Source organism: Heterocephalus glaber, unplaced genomic scaffold (genome assembly GCF_053883595.1).
Source record: "Heterocephalus glaber isolate CG9 unplaced genomic scaffold, H.glaber_assembly_v1.0 deba00001472, whole genome shotgun sequence".
NCBI lineage: Eukaryota > Metazoa > Chordata > Mammalia > Rodentia > Bathyergidae > Heterocephalus > Heterocephalus glaber.
In genome coordinates this window covers 28,583,103-28,602,055 of record NW_028258315.1, presented here as the reverse complement: position 1 = coordinate 28,602,055, position 18,953 = coordinate 28,583,103, and the positions used below count along the sequence as shown (strand labels likewise).

The 18,953-nt window shown below is 41.9% G+C and overlaps 1 protein-coding gene across 1 annotated transcript in view; it reads right to left on the bottom strand.

The window, feature by feature from the left end:
• Map3k21 (mitogen-activated protein kinase kinase kinase 21) overlaps positions 1-18,953 on the bottom strand; it is a 50,960-nt gene that overhangs the window by 24,761 nt on the left and 7,246 nt on the right. The window contains exons 2-4 of the mRNA XM_004854637.4: positions 8,385-8,565; positions 6,610-6,758; positions 5,540-5,715 (exon numbers count right to left, since the gene is read on the bottom strand). Of these exons, the coding sequence (XP_004854694.1) occupies positions 5,540-5,715; positions 6,610-6,758; positions 8,385-8,565 (506 nt within the window). The remainder of the gene's footprint in view (positions 1-5,539; positions 5,716-6,609; positions 6,759-8,384; positions 8,566-18,953) is intronic.

Below are 18,953 nucleotides of genomic sequence, written 5' to 3'. Positions count from 1 at the left end.
TCAGCAGGGGAATGGCATTTCAGGTCTATTGCCCTACACCTGTGGCCTTGGCCACTGCGTTCCGGAGCACGGCCAGCAGCTGGTCCTCCGCTGGTCCCCTGCTTGCCAGCCAAGAGCTTCCCAGCACCCTACTCATCTAGAGGGAACAACACCTCTGAACAGGCTCCCTTCTGAGCAGGTTTTACCATTCAGAAAGAGGCCTCACCTTTTTGGGGTTTTTTAATCTGATTTTAACATTTCTCTCTGCATCTCTATCCTTTATAATCGCCTATGTATATGTAAAATATACATTAATACACAGCACAGACATACATGAAACACTTTAAAATACAGCCCAAAGGTAAAGGTCAATTACTTAAAGGATAATTACTGCAGATTAAAAGCTTGAAGTTGAGGCTCCTCCACTTAGGGGCTTCCATAGGGCATTTAGGAATCTGCTTAGGGAATAACACACCCTGGTGGAGAGTAAGGGAAAGGCACAGCTAAGGCGACAAGAGTGGGCTAAGGGGCAATGAGACGCTTACAGATTAATGTTAAACTTCTTCGTTTTGCTTTCAGAATTATGAACTTCTAAGAAACAGGACACTTCTGAGTTTAAAAAATACTTCTATTCTTCTTAGAAAAAAAATCCACGGCACAATTGAGAATTCCATTGTTTTAAACCATATCCCTCTTCGTATTTAATTTCTGTAGAGTGTTCTCTTCTTTACTAGAGATATAACTATTGCTTAGTATGCTAACCTACTTTCTATTCTAGATTTCCCCGCTACTAAATCTAGCACTGACACAATAATCAAGGCATCTGCAAACTTTTACTGATACTGCTCAGGCAGTATACCTTTGTGTACCTCAGACCACAATGAGTTGGTAACTGCAGATTGTTTCAGGTGCAGCTCCAGGCTGCGTGCTGTGAGGGCCCAGGGGGCTGGGCAAACACATCCTGCTTTGCATGACCAGGCAACACTTGAAACAGGTCCCCAAGGTCCTGGTAAACTGAGAGTCAGAGCCAGCCAGGGCTAAAAGCACCAGTTCTCTCTGCTATGCCTTGGAGTTTTTACAGATGGATCCAAAGAATAATTCAAGTCTATCTGTCAGTAACTATCATAAGGCAAACACAGAGAACCACCCTCTCACAAACAGGACGATCAAAAAGAGACTGGGATAAAAAAGGAAAAAAGAAAAGAGAGAGACTGGAGAGGCAGCTATAGCTCAGTGGGAGAGCACTTGTCTAGCACATGAGAGGCCCTGAGTTTGATCCCCAGCACCACAATTTAAGAAAGAAAACAGAAAGACAGGGAGTTCTATTAACAAGGAAATGTACTCACTGGAATGAAACTAATTCTGAATTTACAGTGATTCTACCAAAGGAGACTGATATTCTGCTTTCAAGAATTCTTCAGCTTTATTTTCTCTAAATATACTGCGTAAACAAAGCTACAGAAACAAAGCTTATCTTTGAGGTTACCAATTGCTTCTGCTTGTATAGATCGGCAGATTCTTATTTTACATCAGATCAGTTATTTCTTCATTACACTATGCTAGATATAAATTACTATTACTTGGAAAAAAATTACATATTTTTAAATTTTTCTGTGATTTATTTTTGGCACTAGGGATTGAACTTGGGTGCTCTATCCCAGGAACTACACCCTCAGCCCTTTTTATTTTATTTTGAGGAAGAGTCTCACTAAATTGCTCATGTGGGGCTCAAAACAATCCTTCTGCTTAGCTTCTCAAGTAGCTGAGATTATAGGTGTGTACCACTGCTCCTGGTCTGTAATCTATTTTTTAAAAAACTAACCTTCAAATAGTTTAGCCAAATTGGAGATTTTACTGGGGTAAATGTGAGAATAGAGGACAACTTCCAGCCAACTTACAATTTCTAACTTGTTATGTATAACTTTTTATTTAAGATATTACTTTTCAGTGGTGCTGATATCCATCCAATTCACTACTGTTAAATGAGATGCTATGAGAGTGAGATATGAGCAACACATTCAGTGAAGAGTTTTCTGCTACAACTACAGGAACCAGTTTTAATTTCCAGGTCCCAATCTAAATATTCATCCCCTTTCAACAACTTCATGAATAAAACAAACAAAACTATTTTTCTAAGACTTTATAGGACAAAAAATATGAACAAAGATAAAGCAGCCAAAGTAATCTTAATGAATGAGTTTTAAAATCTAAAAACAAAAGGAAAAAAGAAAGGTCCGGGGTAGTATGAACCCTTCTGAATACCTTGAAATCAAGCAACACACACAAAAAGTGCCTTCTGTGGCTGAGATTACCAGTGCGAATACTTATCTGATTGCTTGGCACACACTATTCTGGCAATGCCAATCCAGATTCCTGGCTGCAGAGGTTAATCATTAATGATGACATGCTTTCCTTCAGATAGCAGCCAGGACAGGTGCAGGTGCAGGAGGCACCAGGACAGACACACAGAGATAAGAAGCAGGAATTTAGGGAGGACTCGGTCTCTAGGGAGGCTGCCCTGGACTGAGTAATACAGGCCTCAGCCAAGTTAATGACCATGAATTCCAAGTATGCCACCTCCTACGCTAGGCAATCAGTGAACAAGAAAGGGAGATAGGGCATGTACACGGGTTTTTTTCTTCATCAGAAAGATGCAGTTAGAAATCTTTAAGCAAAAAAAAAATATGCATTCTTCAGTACTAAATCAATAAGCTCATAAGATATTGTAAAGGCTGTATCTCAAGGAGCGAGGCATAAGACTCAAAGAAAAAGAAAAAACCAGACACCACTGAAAAATCAGGCAAAAGAACAGTAAGAATCTACCATAGAACTCAAAACAGAGAAGGAGCTGACATGGATTCTGAAAGCATGTTTTCATTCTTATACTGCATATAATGAAAATTACTCAACACACCTATATCGTGCAGTTTCAAAAATAATTATCAATAATTAAATAGATTAAAACAAGTTGTTATTAGTAATCTCACTTCCAAACTTAAATCTGACTTGAAGCATTTTTCCCCTCAAAATCTTTTTCTACTACTTTTCTAAAATCATTATTTTTGGGATTATCTAATTTTAGAATTTTAAAAAATAATTTGGAGAAGTGTGAAAAAAATTCAGTCTTTCTCTATCATTTCAAGTCACCAAAAGTATGAAAGTTCTCTTAAAGCCTATGGATGACATTGCAGGGAACTGCAAGATGAGGCACACACCTCTGGCATTTCTCCTCCCTCTACTATTTCTCCTCCTCCTCCCAGTGTCTGGGCCAGGGCAGGTTGGAGCGGGAAGTCTTCACTACCTTGGTCAGCTGAGGTCACTTTCTTCCTCCTAAGGTCAACATTTACTTAGCACTTACTGTGCAGGCAAACAAGCTGGACATTGCATGCGGAGCTGACCTGAGCCTACCCCGCCTTGGGGAGAAAGGCTTCCTGTGACTCGGCTGACTTGGAACACAGACAGGGACACCTAGCCCTAGGCCACATGGCAACATACAGCTAAGCCCCAGCCGTGGCCTGATGTTTGGCTCAGAACTCTGGGTCTTTGCCACAACTACAGAGGGCTACCGGTGCCAGTGTGTGTTCCATGTAGGTGTCCTGTTCGGCCTCTGCCTTCATTCCCAAGGGGGAAGCTGACAGCAGTGAAGCTGACCGTCCCAAAGATGTCCATCTGAGACGAGACTTTAGTCCCTGGGGCATTCGTCCCAGTGCTACTTCTGAACACTAGGACAACAGGCAACATATGAAGTGTGATTAAAAAAAAAAAACTACAGTGAATATTTAAACTTTTTAAATAACAGGGATAGGATTTAGCTCAGTGGTGCCACTGCCTGCCTCATAAGCACATGGTTCCGAGTTCGATCTCCAGTACAAACAAACAAAGAAACAAAGAACAACAGTAAAAGCCAATTGCCATTCATCTCCCTCAAAATATTCCTTCTTGCTTTGAACACACCTATCCCTTTACTCTTGCCACTTTCTAGAAGTCCTCTCCATGAGTGTCATTGATTGGGCTGTCACGGCTGTCTGGAAATCCTGAATCAGTTCAAAACGTTTACCGTGCATGGTCATTTTGAATTTGGAAAAGAGCCAGAAGTGTCACAGTGCCAGATCTAGTGAATAAGGTAGAGGAGGACACACTGTAATGTTTTTATTTGATAGAAAACATAAACATTTTAAATGGATTCAGGACATCATGGCAGCCATAAAAAGTGTAAGAACAATGGGATAAGTATGTTTGAAATGAGAGAGAGAGAATTCTGAAATGGATCGATGGCAATGTGTCTTTTACTTTAATCTTATTTAAACATTCACTGTATATTTTGATTACATCTTGTACTTTCCCCTTGTCCACCTGAAAGCCCTATCAGTTATGAAGTTCCTTTCTGGATATAACTTTATAAAGATTATCAGTAACTTATAATGTTGTACTTTTTACATAACGTGTTATGAATGTATATGCATAAGCATTTGTTACAGATCCCATAGAAAAACTGAAACTAGTGGACAATTATACACTTCAGACAAGAATAATCCTTCACTCATCAAAATGCTAAAGTACCACAAAAAATGTCTTTAAAATAAATACTACTCCTGAAAGCATGACTTGGATTTGGGGTGCTTCAGTGCCCTTCCATAGTGTCTGTTACCATTCAAGGGACCACGCTAGCTCAACTCACTTCCCACCAGTCTGCCTTTCAGTTGAACTTTGACTTTGCAGGGGGTGAGGTAACTGCAGTCCCTGTATATTTACCTTATGGGCTTATTTTTCCCCTTAACAGCCAAGCACAGCTTAACACCACACATTAAAGAGTTCAAAATTTTCACACTTTTCTGGTTTTTCCAATAATGCAATGGTCTTGGAAATAAGAGGTGTGAATTAGGGAGAAACACCATCAAAGAAGCTGTAAGAAACATAACCAAAAACAACACATAGGTCTTGTATGATTCTGATTTGCACAAACAATGAGAAGACATCTTTGTCACATCCGATGTGGAACAATTATGATATTAAACAATCATTGTTTTTTAAATAATGTTAATGAAATTATTTTTTAAAAACTCTTGTCAGTTAAAGATGCATACTGAAGCACTTATGTTAAAATAACATGAATCTAGGATTCTGTTTTAAATATGCTAGTATTAAACATGATAATGGAGGGGCCAGGGATTTAGCTCAGTGGTGCCACCGCCTGCCTCAGAAGTGTAAGGTTCCAAGTTCAATCCCTGATACCCGGCCCCCCCCAAAAAAGATAATGGAGAAAAGAAATGCACAAAATGATAAAAAAAAAAATGACAATTACTGAAACTGGTTAACGTATACAAACAGTTTATTATGCTATTCTCTCTCTTCATTTTACATTGAAAAAATTTTCAAATGAAAGTTTTCCCTCAATTACACATATCAAGTACACTTTTGTTTTTATTTTTAAACTGAAAGAAAACAAGTCAATAAATACTGATGTCTGAAAATACTACAGAATAATGCTAACTAGCAGCACTTGGTTTTTGTATAATTTTTAAACATGTGAATATAATATACAATTAAATATTTCTCTCACCTTTTCCTTTGTTCTCAGCTCATCGAACATTTGTTGGATTTCCAGCTTCCAGTCATCTTGCATGGAATGGAAAGACTCCTGGGGCATTTCGGTCATCACAGACACCTCAATAGCAGACAGCTGTTGCAGGATTGAGGCAAACGACGGGCGAATATGAGGGTCTTGTTCCCAGCACTCTGGAGAAACAAGGATCAACAGAAATTCACCTGTCAGCATGGTGCCAGCAACCTCTACAACAGCAGGGGTTCTAAGGTATGTTTTACTCTGAACGGTTTAACAATTTAACATCTGTCTCTGTAAACCAGAAGTTCACATATTCAGTCTCTGCTCCTGAACCATCTAAGGAACTATGGACGGTGATTTTGTATCCTTTATGTTACTCAGAGTCTAGGACACGGAAGTGCATAGTAATCATTCGTAGCAAGGCTGCTGTTGCCTGTATTATACCGTATTGAAAACATGCACATCTGCTTTCCAGGCCTTACCATGAACTGTGTGCTTCAGAGGCCTAAGCTGCCACGGCCAAGAAATTTACTGATGCAAAATTACATACATATAAAATTCAACCTAAGAAAACCAAAGTCTCTAAAACTTTATAATAATCACAAGAGGAGTTCAGGAAATAACCTGATAATGAAGTTAACTTGCTGGTCACAAAGAGTTAGCAATTTTTAAAAGATAAGGATCAAATCTACAAGATTATAGCAAAGCCATGCAGGTTAGCCTGTAAAACATTTCTGCTCATCAGGTAGAGCATAACAAGACCAATGTGCATCCAGCTCAGGTCTGTGCTGGCTTCCTCTTGCCTACTCAGAGTAGCATGAAGTGGTATTGACACTCACTTGAGTTCTGGAGAAATGAATCACTGATAAAAATGGATGGCTCTCAGTTACTCAGTTTACCAAACTTGTATCAAAAGATGAGGTTTCTAATTCTTAAAACTGTATAATTACTTAGAAACAATTGAAAATGGTAATCACAGGCATTGCTTTTGGGTTAAAAACATGCAAATGTTCTCCAGAGTGGCTTTCTTCCTCCTGCACACAGGCCAGCAAGGGCTGCACAGATACCTTTCATGAGCTTGGTGAATGGCTCGGGGCAGGTAGACGGGATGGGCAGAGTGAGCTTGTTGACTGCCACCCCATAGGCCACAGCCAGACCGTCAATGCCGCGGTAGGGCACCTCTCCTGTGAGCAGCTCCCACAGCAGCACGCCATAGCTGGAAAGCAAAGTTCCCACATGTGAAATGGGTTGGGAATGTGCTGTTCTCAGGATGAAGCTGAGCTGCAGGCTGCAGTGCAGCACTCCAAGGGGTGACTGAAATATTAACCATAATGAAATACCACTTCACACCAGAATCAAAGTCAAATAACAACAAGGGTTGGGGAGGATGTGGCAAATCTGCGCCCTCATGTACTACTGGTGTGAATGAAAAATAGTGCAGCTGCTATGGAAAACAGTCTAGCAGGTCCTCAAATGGTGAAACACAGAATTACCATATGGCCCAATGATTTCTCAGGAATACCCCACCCCCCAAGAGCACTGAAAATATATTGCCTCAAAAAACTTGCTCATGAATGTTTGTAGCAGTACCATTCACAGGAAGCAAAAACTGGAAACAACTCAAACATTCATTAACAGAAAAATGAGTAAACAAAATGTGGTCTAGCTATGAGTGGAGTATTAGCCAAAAAAACAGAATAAAGTTTTGATATAAGCTGTAGCCCAGATGACCTCTAAACATTATGCTCAGTGCAGAAACCAGTACAAAGAAACAGGTATGACAAGGCTCCATTTATATGAAGTGTGCACAATAAACAAAGCCAAAGACACAGAGGTAGACTGGTGGCTGCTTGGGGCAGACAAAGAAGGGAATGGGTACAGGGTTTCTTTGTGGGGCAATGAAAATGTTCTAAAATCCACTGAGGTGTTGGATATACACACAACCTTATTAAAACACTCACTGACACAGAAACTGTAGCGCTTAAATGCGTGAATTGTACAGCATGTGAATGATATCTCCACAGAGCTCATGCCACATAAAAGCATTAAATAAAGGCAATTAAGCCCTTGGTGCACTTTAACTATGAAACGTGTGATTTCTTTTTGCTGTTCTATCACTGCTGGTGTCCCTGTCTTCCTGATGCAGCACAGCAGCATGGAAGTCAGCCTGGTATTTCACCTGGCTCCAGCCCACACTGGCCATAGGAGGCATCCATCTTTAGGTGGAACAATCTATAAAATGAAGAGATGACTCTAAATGTTCTCCTCAAATTCTCTCCATGCTAATGGTGTTTGTGAATTGCAAGGAATCAAAAGTTTGCTGAAAGTCAAAAATCACTTTTATGTACAGTATTGGTAGGCCTTATAAATCTTGGCACTGGGGTTCATTCAACTAAGAACTAGTTTTCGTTAGGCCTCAGGTTTAACAAGAAGGTTCGTCTATCAAGTGGAATTACTTGACAACAGAAACCTCAAGTTGCCTATCCTGATGTCATTAGGGCCACCTTTTTTGTTTTTTGAAATACTGGAGATTGAATTCAGGCCCTTCACACTGAACTATATCCCCAGCCCTTTTTATTCTTCATTTTGGAGATAGGATCTCACTAAACCAGTAAGTGGCCCAGGCTGGGCTCAAACTTGAGATTGTCCTGCCTCAGCCTCCCAGAGTACTGGGATTACAGGTGTGCGCCACCACACTTGGCTGTTAGGGCCATCTTGATTCAAATCATGACACCATCTTCCAGAGGACCCTGCCATTGGGTTCAGAATCGAATAGTCCTACAGGTCTAGAAGAAACCAAGCCTGTGACTGCAGACCGTGCTATACAAAGATGTGTGCTCACCTCCAGATGTCACTCCCCTTGGAGAACAGAGATGATCTGATGACCTCAGGGGCCATCCAGGCATAGGTGCCTGCCGCGCTCATCTTGGTGGTCCTGTGCCACTCCCGAGCCAGCCCAAAGTCCGTAATCTTCAGTGTCTTATTGCAAACGTCATCATGTTCTATCTTCTCCAGCAACAAAACTAAATGGAAATCAAAGGTGGGACATTTTCATATGCTGATTTTTCCAGTCACAATTTTTTGACTGTAGCAGCTGGGATAAGTGAGAATGACCTTGTATCTACCTTATTTTTTTCTTTTTCCTGTACTAGGAATTAAACCCAGGCATACTCTACAACTAAGCTAAATACTCAGCCCTTTATTTTATTTTTTTTAATTTTGAGACAGGTCATCCTACCTTGCTCTCATGAGGCTCAAGTCTGTACATTTTATCTAACCTATACCATTTGTATCATGGTCTTTAGGAGGTGGTTTGTGCATGAGTTATGAGGTTTTCAGAAAATCTACAGGCAGGCATGAGACAGCTCAGCACTCTGTATATCTCTTTATGAGAAGTAAACGATTTCTAGGGACAAGAAACTTTAACTGAGATATCACAGGTTGGATCAGAAGTCTGTGAAAGTTTACCTGCTAGGAAAAAAGACACACTGTTTCCTTCCAGGAAATTCTTTCCTGACCTAATGGAGCATCCTTCCTGCTGAATATATTAGAGAATATCACAAATATTTGTTACCATAACTCATTATCATCAGACATTCTCCTCTATGAATATGCAAAATGTTCGGGATACTTTAACTCACGAAGAAGATCATTTACATGATACTGCTGCGTTACTTAAGTTCAAAGAACAGGAAAAAGTAAAAACTTCAGTGAAACACCACCCAGTTGCTGGTTTCCCCACCCTCAATCCTGGCAATGTCCCAACTTCTAGGATGGGCACTCAGATCAGGTCTGTCCCCAGCTCTCCTGACCACGGCTAGGATTAGTGTGCTTTCAGGCCCTGCACCCACAACCCACCCTCCAGCCTTCCTTGCCCTTTGGTTGCTCTCTCTCTCTCTCTCTCTCTCTCTCTCTCTCTCTCTCTCTCTTTCTCTCTCTGGCTGATCTCCTCTGCCTGGAACCATGGGAGTGTTGCTCAGGTTCCCAAGGTTCTGATGCATGGAGGCTGCCCCTCCTTCCCTCTTGTGTCCATCTCAGGGACCACAGCTAGTAGAGTCTTCTTCCTAAGTGTCCTGCCATCCTTTATCTTTCTAATCTTTTGGAACTAGCTACCAGCACTCACAATACCATGGATAAACCTGGAAACCACTGTTAAATGACGGAGCCAGTCATGAAGGATCCATATCAGATCCCTGAGGCAGTCTGGCAAAGAAAGTACAGGGACAGACATGGATCAGTGGTCACCAGAGGCTGAGGAAAAGGTCTGACTATAAAGGGACATCGGGGACTTCCCAGGTGATAAGAAATGCTGTACCTTGATAATGGTAATGGCTACAGGACTGTAAACATCTGTCAAAATTCATCAAACTGTACACTCTCAGAGGGCAAGTTCCCTGTGTGTAAACCAGACCCTGATAATCTTGCACTTCAAAACAAAACCAAAAACCTTCAAGGCTCCCTGTTACTCAGGAACAATGTCCACACTCCTCACTGACCACCTGCACAGTGACCTGCATTTCCTACTAGACCTCACTCCTCCTGAGCCAGACTGGCTCTGCATCCAGCTAGAGCACTGCCTTAGGGAGGCCCCTACACTTCCCCCAAGCAAAAGAAGAAAAGAAAGTTCCCTCTACACCTGCATGAATGTTTTCATTACAGCAATCAGGAAGCACAGTGTACTTATTGATTTGGTTTTGCCTCTAATTCTTCCACTAAACAGTTAGCTGAGATAAAGTGGGGAAAGAAAGATTAGAGGAGGAGGGTGCACCAGTCCTCCTCAGTGTCTTGTACCTGCTCGGTAAGGTCTGGTTCAGACTAAGTGCTTAATGGCTATAGAAGAAAACAGTTTATTCTTATGTCTGCACTCTCCTCTTAACGATTCCCACCCAATGGAAATAAAAGCAAATTAAGAGAAGTCTCACTAACAGCTACTGAGTGCTCACTATATGTCTTGTTCTTTACATGCATTTCATTTAATCCTCACAAAAATCACAAAATACAAGTCTGGGTCTTCACAGAATTGGTGCTGAAGAAAACGAAAGTGACAAATGGATCCATTTAAATGGTAATAGAAATTTCAAAATAAGGTCTGTGGTGGTGGTGGGGTTGTCATTTAGGGTTTACCTTGACAAATAAAACAAAAATAAATGTATTTCATCTTTTCTTGAGATACTTTCATAACTGTGCTAGCAAACATGCTAATTCATAGAAGAAAAAACAAAATAAATATAGCTGTGCCAGCAACTATGTGCTAATAATCAAAAAAACAAAACAAGTACATGTGGCTTTTTAAGAATAAATTATCCACAAGTAACAGGAGAATGATAAAAGATGATATTCTTCACATCTGATTTTTAGAAGGTGATCTTAAAGAGGGCCATTTTTTTCAAAGATTAGTTTTTATTGTGCACATTCTACTTGTCAGATGAGGCATTTAATTATAGAACCTACAATAAAATCTGCATTAGACACTTAAATAGAAAAGAAAATGGAGGCCCAGAAACATTAGCAGTCTGACCAAGGTCACACAGTTGAGGGGCAGAGAAGCTCAAGCAGGCTGACTCCAGAAGCTACAGACCTCAAAACCACCTGGCCTCGCTGACCGCTTTTTATCAACTTTCCCAAGAGCTTTCTTTCTCCTTTGGGAATTTCTGTCTTGTAAGGCACACAATCTCCTCCATCTTGATTCCTGCTGTTAGTGAATCACTTGGGTTCCAGGAGGAGGATGAGGGGCACAGTGACAGGCTATATGGAGTTCAAGGTCAGACACTGTGTGTGTTTCCTTGCCTGGCCTGAGACACAAGGTGGAAGCTACAGCTTAAATTGAAACAAGGAATGGAAATGAACACAGGGAGAATGCTCCGACTGCCTGAGAGGCAGCATGCTGTCGAAAGTTCACACATACGTTAGCACACACTTTCCCCAATGGAGGTGAAGTTGTTTATAGCCAGTCTTCAATACCACTGGCAGGGACTTCAGGAAATCTGATCACCCTTTAAGACTTTTATCTGCATTGTATTGTCAAATACTCACCATATTAGATAGTCATAATAGTTTAAGCAATTAGAAGTAAATAACTCTAGGTTTCAACATGGAGGGGTATTTGAGTAGGGACTGCCTTGGTAACTAATCAATACTGATTATGGATACTGCTGTTGGAAGGATTTTTGCCCCATTTGATCTTGTATTGGGAGTCAGAGAGTCCTGACTCTCTCTAACATTCTCATACCCAGAACAGAGAGGAAGAATCAGATTTAGGGGCGTTAAAAGCCTCAGGGAGGCTAACCTGGTAAAAGATTTAGGGGGGAAGCAGCAGGGTGAATCTACCTGCTGTATTCAGTAGGGAAGGATGCAGGAAAGGAGGGAGAAGTTAAGGAGGGAAATAAAGACTCACTTTGGGAATGGCCATTTATTCTTTCTGTCTCTATGTGTGCCTATTTTCAAAGTGCAGCTTCCTCCTGGGCATCCCACAAATTCATGAACTATTTTATCTTCTTATCATTCATTACTCATTTTTTTTACCGAAGACTTCACTAATTACGAACAAGCTCTTTAATCCCAGAAACTGTATTTTATAGCTTTCTCAAAATCACCTAACACAGTCTCTCGTACACTACAATGTCTGATGGAATATCTTTGGTTGATGTTAATTATCACCAGTTCAAATAAGAATATCACCTATTAGGGCTGGGGATTTAGCTCAGTGGTTCTGCCGTCTGTCTCAAAAGCACAAGGTCCCGAGGTTCAATCCCCAGTACCAAAAAAAAGAATACCACCTACTATTTACTGAACCTCTGCTCTCTGATGTTGTCTCCACACATTTAACAGCTGATCCTACTAGTCTGTGAGCAGAGGATTATAATCTTCAGTTCATAGCCTAGACATGTTACCCAGGATCTGAGGGCTCCAAAGACTTTTCCTGACAGAGTCCCTAGCCCTCTTCTGTGCCACTATAAAGTCACTGGCTGTCATGAGGGGCAAGGCAATGAGAAATCTCCTTCTGTGTGCTCCTGAAAAAAATAATATTTGAATGTTCCTTCCATGTCAGACAAAACATATTTACTTCTCACACCTTACTCCTCATGAATATCAAGAAAAATAAACACTACTGAAAAAGAGCTTTAGATCTCCAGTCTTTTAAACTCTATACAGCTAAACCACAGAAAGGATCCTGAAACAAAGGTGAATTGCTTAGCTTAATTTTCCCCTTTACAGTATCACTAATCTTACTTTTGAACAGTATTTGTTCCTGCCACTAAAAAGACTCTAGTGATAACATGACTTGCAGATCTATAAAACTTTTCCAAAGCACTTTTATATGCACTATTTCCTTAATTCTCAAATACACCCAGATAGGAGAGACAGGCTAAAATCGGTATCAAAATAATTTCAATCCCTTGTCTCTGGTCCTGGTAGACACCACCAGGGCTGGTAGGCCTCAGGATGCAAAGTCTAGAAAAATAAGCTCAAAAATAAGTTGACATAGAACTAAGAGTGAGAACTGAAAACTACTGCACAGTGCTTTTCCTTCTTGAGTAACTCATTGGCTGCGTGGGCTATGAGCTTTCGGCCTCTAGAAGTTATAGAACGGCCCCGCCTCCCCAGTGGACCAAAGTTTCCATAGGACCTGAGACTCCACACTTAAAGCTAACAGAAAACAAGTTAAAATAACATTTGAATGTCAAACGTTTAGGGCTCCAAGAAAGGCCCATTGTTTGGGATTCTGTTTCAGAGGTGCTGGGCAGAATTCCTGAAATTCCTTATCTTTTGGGCAATGTGACCGAAACCACAAATAGCCCTCTCACAAGGGGTTATACAGTCGGTGCCAGGCCAAGTTTCAGCTAAGGACACAGGTGGGGCCACCTTCCGCTTCCACTCACGAAGGCTGGAAGGGCCACAGAACAACAGCACCCATCAGATCAGTTGCAGAAGCCCGGGGGCAATTCCACTTATCAATAGGCTGCAGAAAAGGTAATTTCTCCTCTCCTTAGTAACCTAACCATGTGCACTTGAGCCCCTCCCCTGAGCTTCAGTCCTGATTTTAACCCTTATTAGCTCTATCTTTGAACAGCTGGTCTTAAGCTCAGCACTCAGCTCACCTGTTCAACCCTGAGGCACTTGATTTTTTTTCAGCCCCTTTGAAGTTTCCCATTGGTCTTTCCAGAATTATAGTACATAATGTATTTTTCTAAAAAGCTATTACAATGTACCCATTCATTTTCTCTAACATTTATGGGATCACTGTGTCCAAATTCCATTCAATGAGTCAATTAATCTGTAACTAGAAATTCGTTATCCAAAAAAAGGTCATAAGAAAACAAGTTGAAAAAGCAACAAAATAGAAGATTACATTAACAAACATCACTCCTCTGCTCTAGGATCATAAGGTTACCTCATGAACTCTACTCTGAAAACAATCAGTGATGTGTACCGATCAAGGGTAACTTCACCCCCCCACCCCTGGCCCTTGGTGCCCTGTCCTTTTTATTCACCAGCCCACAGAGTGAAGGCCAAACTTTCCCCTTCTCAATCTCCTTGTAAATTATCTTTGCAGCTTTTCTGATCTCCAAAATAAACTCTACATTCTAATCATTTTGTGTTCTGATAGCCATTTGCCAGGAAACTCTTTCTGGCTCCTGACCAGGCCTGTCCTCTGACCTGGTTTCTCTCCTGACCCACTGTGCCTGCCTGTGGACCATCTTCCCCTTCCACTCTTCCTGCTCCAGCATCAGGAATAAGCCCTGGGCTCCATGGCATTAACTGTGAGCCACTCACGAGTCCACTCCCCTGTGGACTCCCCTGCCTCAGCACTCAATGAAACAGGACATAGCTCCTCCCCACGCCCTTTCTTCCAACCCCATCTGGAATCATCTCCTTTCTAGTACCCAGGCTGAAACCCTCCCATTACTGAACCTAAGTCCTGCTGTATCTCCTTGGTACAATCTCCGCTCTCTTATTAACACATAAGCAGCTAGAGGGTGGGTTTTGTGTCTAATTACTCTTTTTTGTTATTACTGCACAGCAGCTAGCATTTTTATAAGCTCAAGTGTTTGCTGAATAAATGAGTAAATGAATACGGAATCCTACAAGGGGAGGATGCATACAAAGAGAACGAATTATTAGGAGCTTCTTCAGCTGCTAGTTATAGAAAACAAACATAGCTCTGCCCTCCTGAAAAAGTATCGGGATGTTGAACAATTCAGAAATGAAGACTGCCTTCAAAGTAACTAACAAGATAGGTATTTGAATACTGATCTACAGCTGATGCTTGTCCTCTGAAGCCTCTCTTTCCTGCCCTCCAGAGAGCCTGACTCCCTGCTTTGCTTGCTCTTTCTGCTGCTCCCTGGTTAGCTCTTTTCATCTCCCAGACCTCACGCTGGGACACCTGTAGGCCTCAGTCCTTAGACTTCTGCCTTATTCCGTTGACACTCCCTCCCTAGATAATCTCAGCTTTAAATACCTCCTTGCGCCAGTGTACATCTCCAACCTGGCTCCCCTTCACCTGGCCTCCAACTGCAGCCAGTGTGAGCCTGTAAAAATGCAGATGGCTAGGCAGCTGCTCACAGCCCTTCTGTGTCACAGTGGAAGCAAGTCAGAGTGGAAGCAAGTCCTGCAGACATCCCAGGCTCCCGTTCTGAGCTTTCAAGTCCTACTGCCCCACCCTCTCTTCTCTCCTGTCAGTCACACTGGCCTCCTGCTAGGAATCTTGTCATTTCTGTGTCCTCTACCAAGAATGCGCCTCCCTATATGGCCACTTCTGCATTGCTACAGATTCTGCGAAAACCCTGCTTCTCCTGGGGTCCTCCTTAGACAAAGCAACTGATGTTCCCTGCACTCCAACATCTTTACCCTTCTTAGTGACCTTAATTTTTGTGCTAAGCACTTGCCACTAACCAACATACTGCATACTGTATTATTCATTTTGCTTAATGTCTGTTTTGCCCACTAGAATGTAAGCTTCGTAAGGGGAGAATTTGTTTCTGCTTTGTTCACTACTGAATGCTAACAGCCTAGAAAGTTCCTGGCACACAGTATATAATCAAGAAATAATCGCTCCATGAATGAGTTAGCTGGTTAAATGTAATATTTTCTTCTGTAAAGAAAATATAGACATGGTTGACAGAGTAGAGCGTCACATGGCACATACACCAAAAGAAAAGCCACCTTTCATGGGAAAGCCTTTTGTGGACACATACACTATTCAGTTTTAATGAGAAAACTTTTTACATTTCATCCCATGTGAATATAGATTTATTTTCCATCACCTTAGTGTGTTAATAGTCAACATACGTAACAAAGCAGACTGAGGCAGGATCTTCCACCACATTCTACACTAATGTTAGCAGAAAGTGACACATTTCATTGGTCTTCATGCAATATTTATAGAAAACGTGAAACAAAATAAAACACTTTAAAAACAACCCAAATCTTCAGAAATAATAATGCAAATGCTATATGCAATCAAGATCCTTCCCCAAATAGTAGGTGATTCCTCCCTTGTCAAGCACTTTTAAAAAATTCACAAACTAATAATGAACCATAGAAACGAAATGATAATAATAGTAATTTAGTGGTGTGTGCATCCACCTTGACCCCACTTACCAAAGCAGGCAGACCTCAGCACTCCCATGGAGAGGAGGGCTCAAGTGTGTCTTCCCCAGGGGTGGGCTGCTGGAACCAACCATGGTAAGCCGAATTAAAAAGACCCTTAACCTCCACACCAAAACAAAGTAAGTATATGATTAAGTGGCACTACAGTTGCAGAAAAAAAATAATGTTCTTAGGTTATAAACAGTGAAGAAAACATGTAGGTATCAATGAGTTCATGCACCCCCCCCCAAAAAAAATAAGGACATATTTAAGCCACTGAGAGTGTTTCTAAACAAAATAATAATGAATATAGTCACCAGCTTACATTTAGACTTCGTCTTATGGTTTATTACATACTTTGACAAGTACCAGGAGTTGGCAAACTTATGTCCATAAGCCAAATCCAGCACAATGTCTCCTTTGTAAATAAAGTTTTACTGGAACACAGCCATACTCAATAGGTTACATATTGTCATGCATGTTTTTAGCTACAACAGTAAGGCTGAATAGTTGCAACAGAGACCAGATGGCCCGAAAACCCAGAGGTATTTGCTATGTGGCCTTTTACAGGAAGTTGGCTATGCCCAGACTTACATGGTCTCCCTCAATCCTCATATTATCCTCCTGGGAAGTCTAGCTCATGAGTGATGGAGTCAGAGTTCGAATCTCAGGCACCACAATCTTGTTTTTTGTCCCTCAACATCAGATGGTCAAACGCTAAGATATGTTCCTTTTCCCAGAGTTCCATGCCAGAACAAGCCAAGCAGAGTCTCACCTGCACATCCTATGACCAAGCATCCATAATCACCAGTTACTATGAGTGGGATACAGTCTGCAGCCAGTGAAGAAATTATACATCCACTCAGATCACCCATAAGAAGGGATTCACACATCTGGTCCTATGAATTGCAGTTTTCAAACCTGACTATTTTTGAATCAACTGGGAGGTAGGGATTTTTTTTTTTTTGGGGGGGGGGGGACAGGCTCTTGCTATGCAGTTCAGGCTGACCTTGAACTCACTATGAAGCTGAGGCTGGCCTCAAACTGGTGGTGATCCTCCTGCCTCAGCCTTCCAAGTGCTGGGATTACAGGTGTACACCATCATGCCTGGCTGGGAAGTGTTTTAAAAAATATATCAGGGTATCCTAAAGCAAGATGGATTCATGGATGTGTAAAGGATAGACCTGAGTAAAGCAAGTTGGTAAAATCTTAGTGGTAGAATCTGGTAGGTGTATGTCAGTGCCCACTTAAAAATTATTTCAATTCTGCATGTTTCAAGATTTTCAAAACATAATGCTAGAAAATAAATGCAGTACCTGTTCCCATCTGAGGCCCACTGAATCACAATACCCAAAAATGAAATGGAGATCCCATTCTTAAAAGCTCGAGTAGAAGGTGGGCATGGTGGCACAGACCTATAATCCCAGTACTCTGGCAGGATGAGGATCACTAGTTTGACCCCAGCCTGCACAACTTGGCAATTTAAGGAGACCTTGTCTCAAATTAAAATAAAAAGGGGCTGGGGATGTAGCTCAGTGCAAAATCCTTAGGTTCAATCCCCAGGACCACAAAACAAACAAATAAAAAAAAGCTCATGGAGAGCTTCTCATGCTACATTACCCATGAGAACTGCTGACTGAGAGCAACTTTCTATATGAACAGAACTCAATCAGTTAGCCTTGAGGCTCTTCCAGTATGGGTTCCCCAAGTATGATCCATGTAAGACAGAAAGAACGGAGGCCACCTCTCCCTCCTCCCTATGATAGCCAGAGGGACCATAATGCCCTCTTCCACTCCTGTCTTCCTCAGGGTGGCCCAGGCCATTGGCCCCCAGATCTCTCACCGCCCCTGGGTGACTTCAAGTCCTCAGGTCATACTGACAGGAGCCAGGCTTGTGGAACAGCAACGCCCTCCTCATTGCTGTGACCCTTGCCTGGGCCACAGTGGGCTTGAACCTGGGACTTGTCCCAGACGACCCTCCCTGCCCCTGCCCCCCATTCCTGGGAAAATCTTGAAACAGGTCTGAGAAATGCACAAACTGCACACATATGGCCCACATATGGCCCGTTGAGGCTGTATATAAGCAGCTCCTTGTAGTCCTCAGTCAATCGTCAGTGGTCAGTTGAGGAGTGTGGCCAGCCTGGAGGGGCTCTAGAAACCTTAGGCAAAGAGCATCAAGGAACCCCAGAGAGGCAGCAGAGGCTGCTGGAAGAATTCTAAAAAGGTGCCAAAGGGGACCGTGAACCCAGGCTACTGAGGAGCTGACTGGGGTGGCGGGGAGCTGTGGAGAGCTGTGACACCAAGGGGCAGCTCTGCAAAGCTAAGAACAGCAATGGTGCAAAAGAGGCCTAAGCTGATTGGTGATATAGGGACGCTGATGGGTACCTAAGATGGCAACAGTCAGAATACAGAGGCACACAGGAGCAACCAACCTGTCTTCCCTTTACAGTCTGGCATTCATGTGAGCCTTCAAAATGCAGAGCAATGCTACCTTTCTTGCTAAATCTGTCTTGGAAAATATGGGGAGTATTCCCCATAGAAAATAATATATTAACACATAACGGGTTTACTCCTATTTTTATATTATTAAACAGTTGTAAATGTATCATTTGAAATATCTAATAGTGTAAATATCAACTCTGTCACCCATACAAACAAAAGCTCTCTGGGGGCACTGTAAGCAAATGTTTAAGAAGTGTTAATCCAGGTCATACATGGAAAGGGCAAGCGGTCAGGTTCTGGGAGCAGAGACCCTAGGTGACCACTCAGCACTGACCTCCCACCAGCTCAGTGGCTTCAATCAGCCAGTCAACCCCTGCTT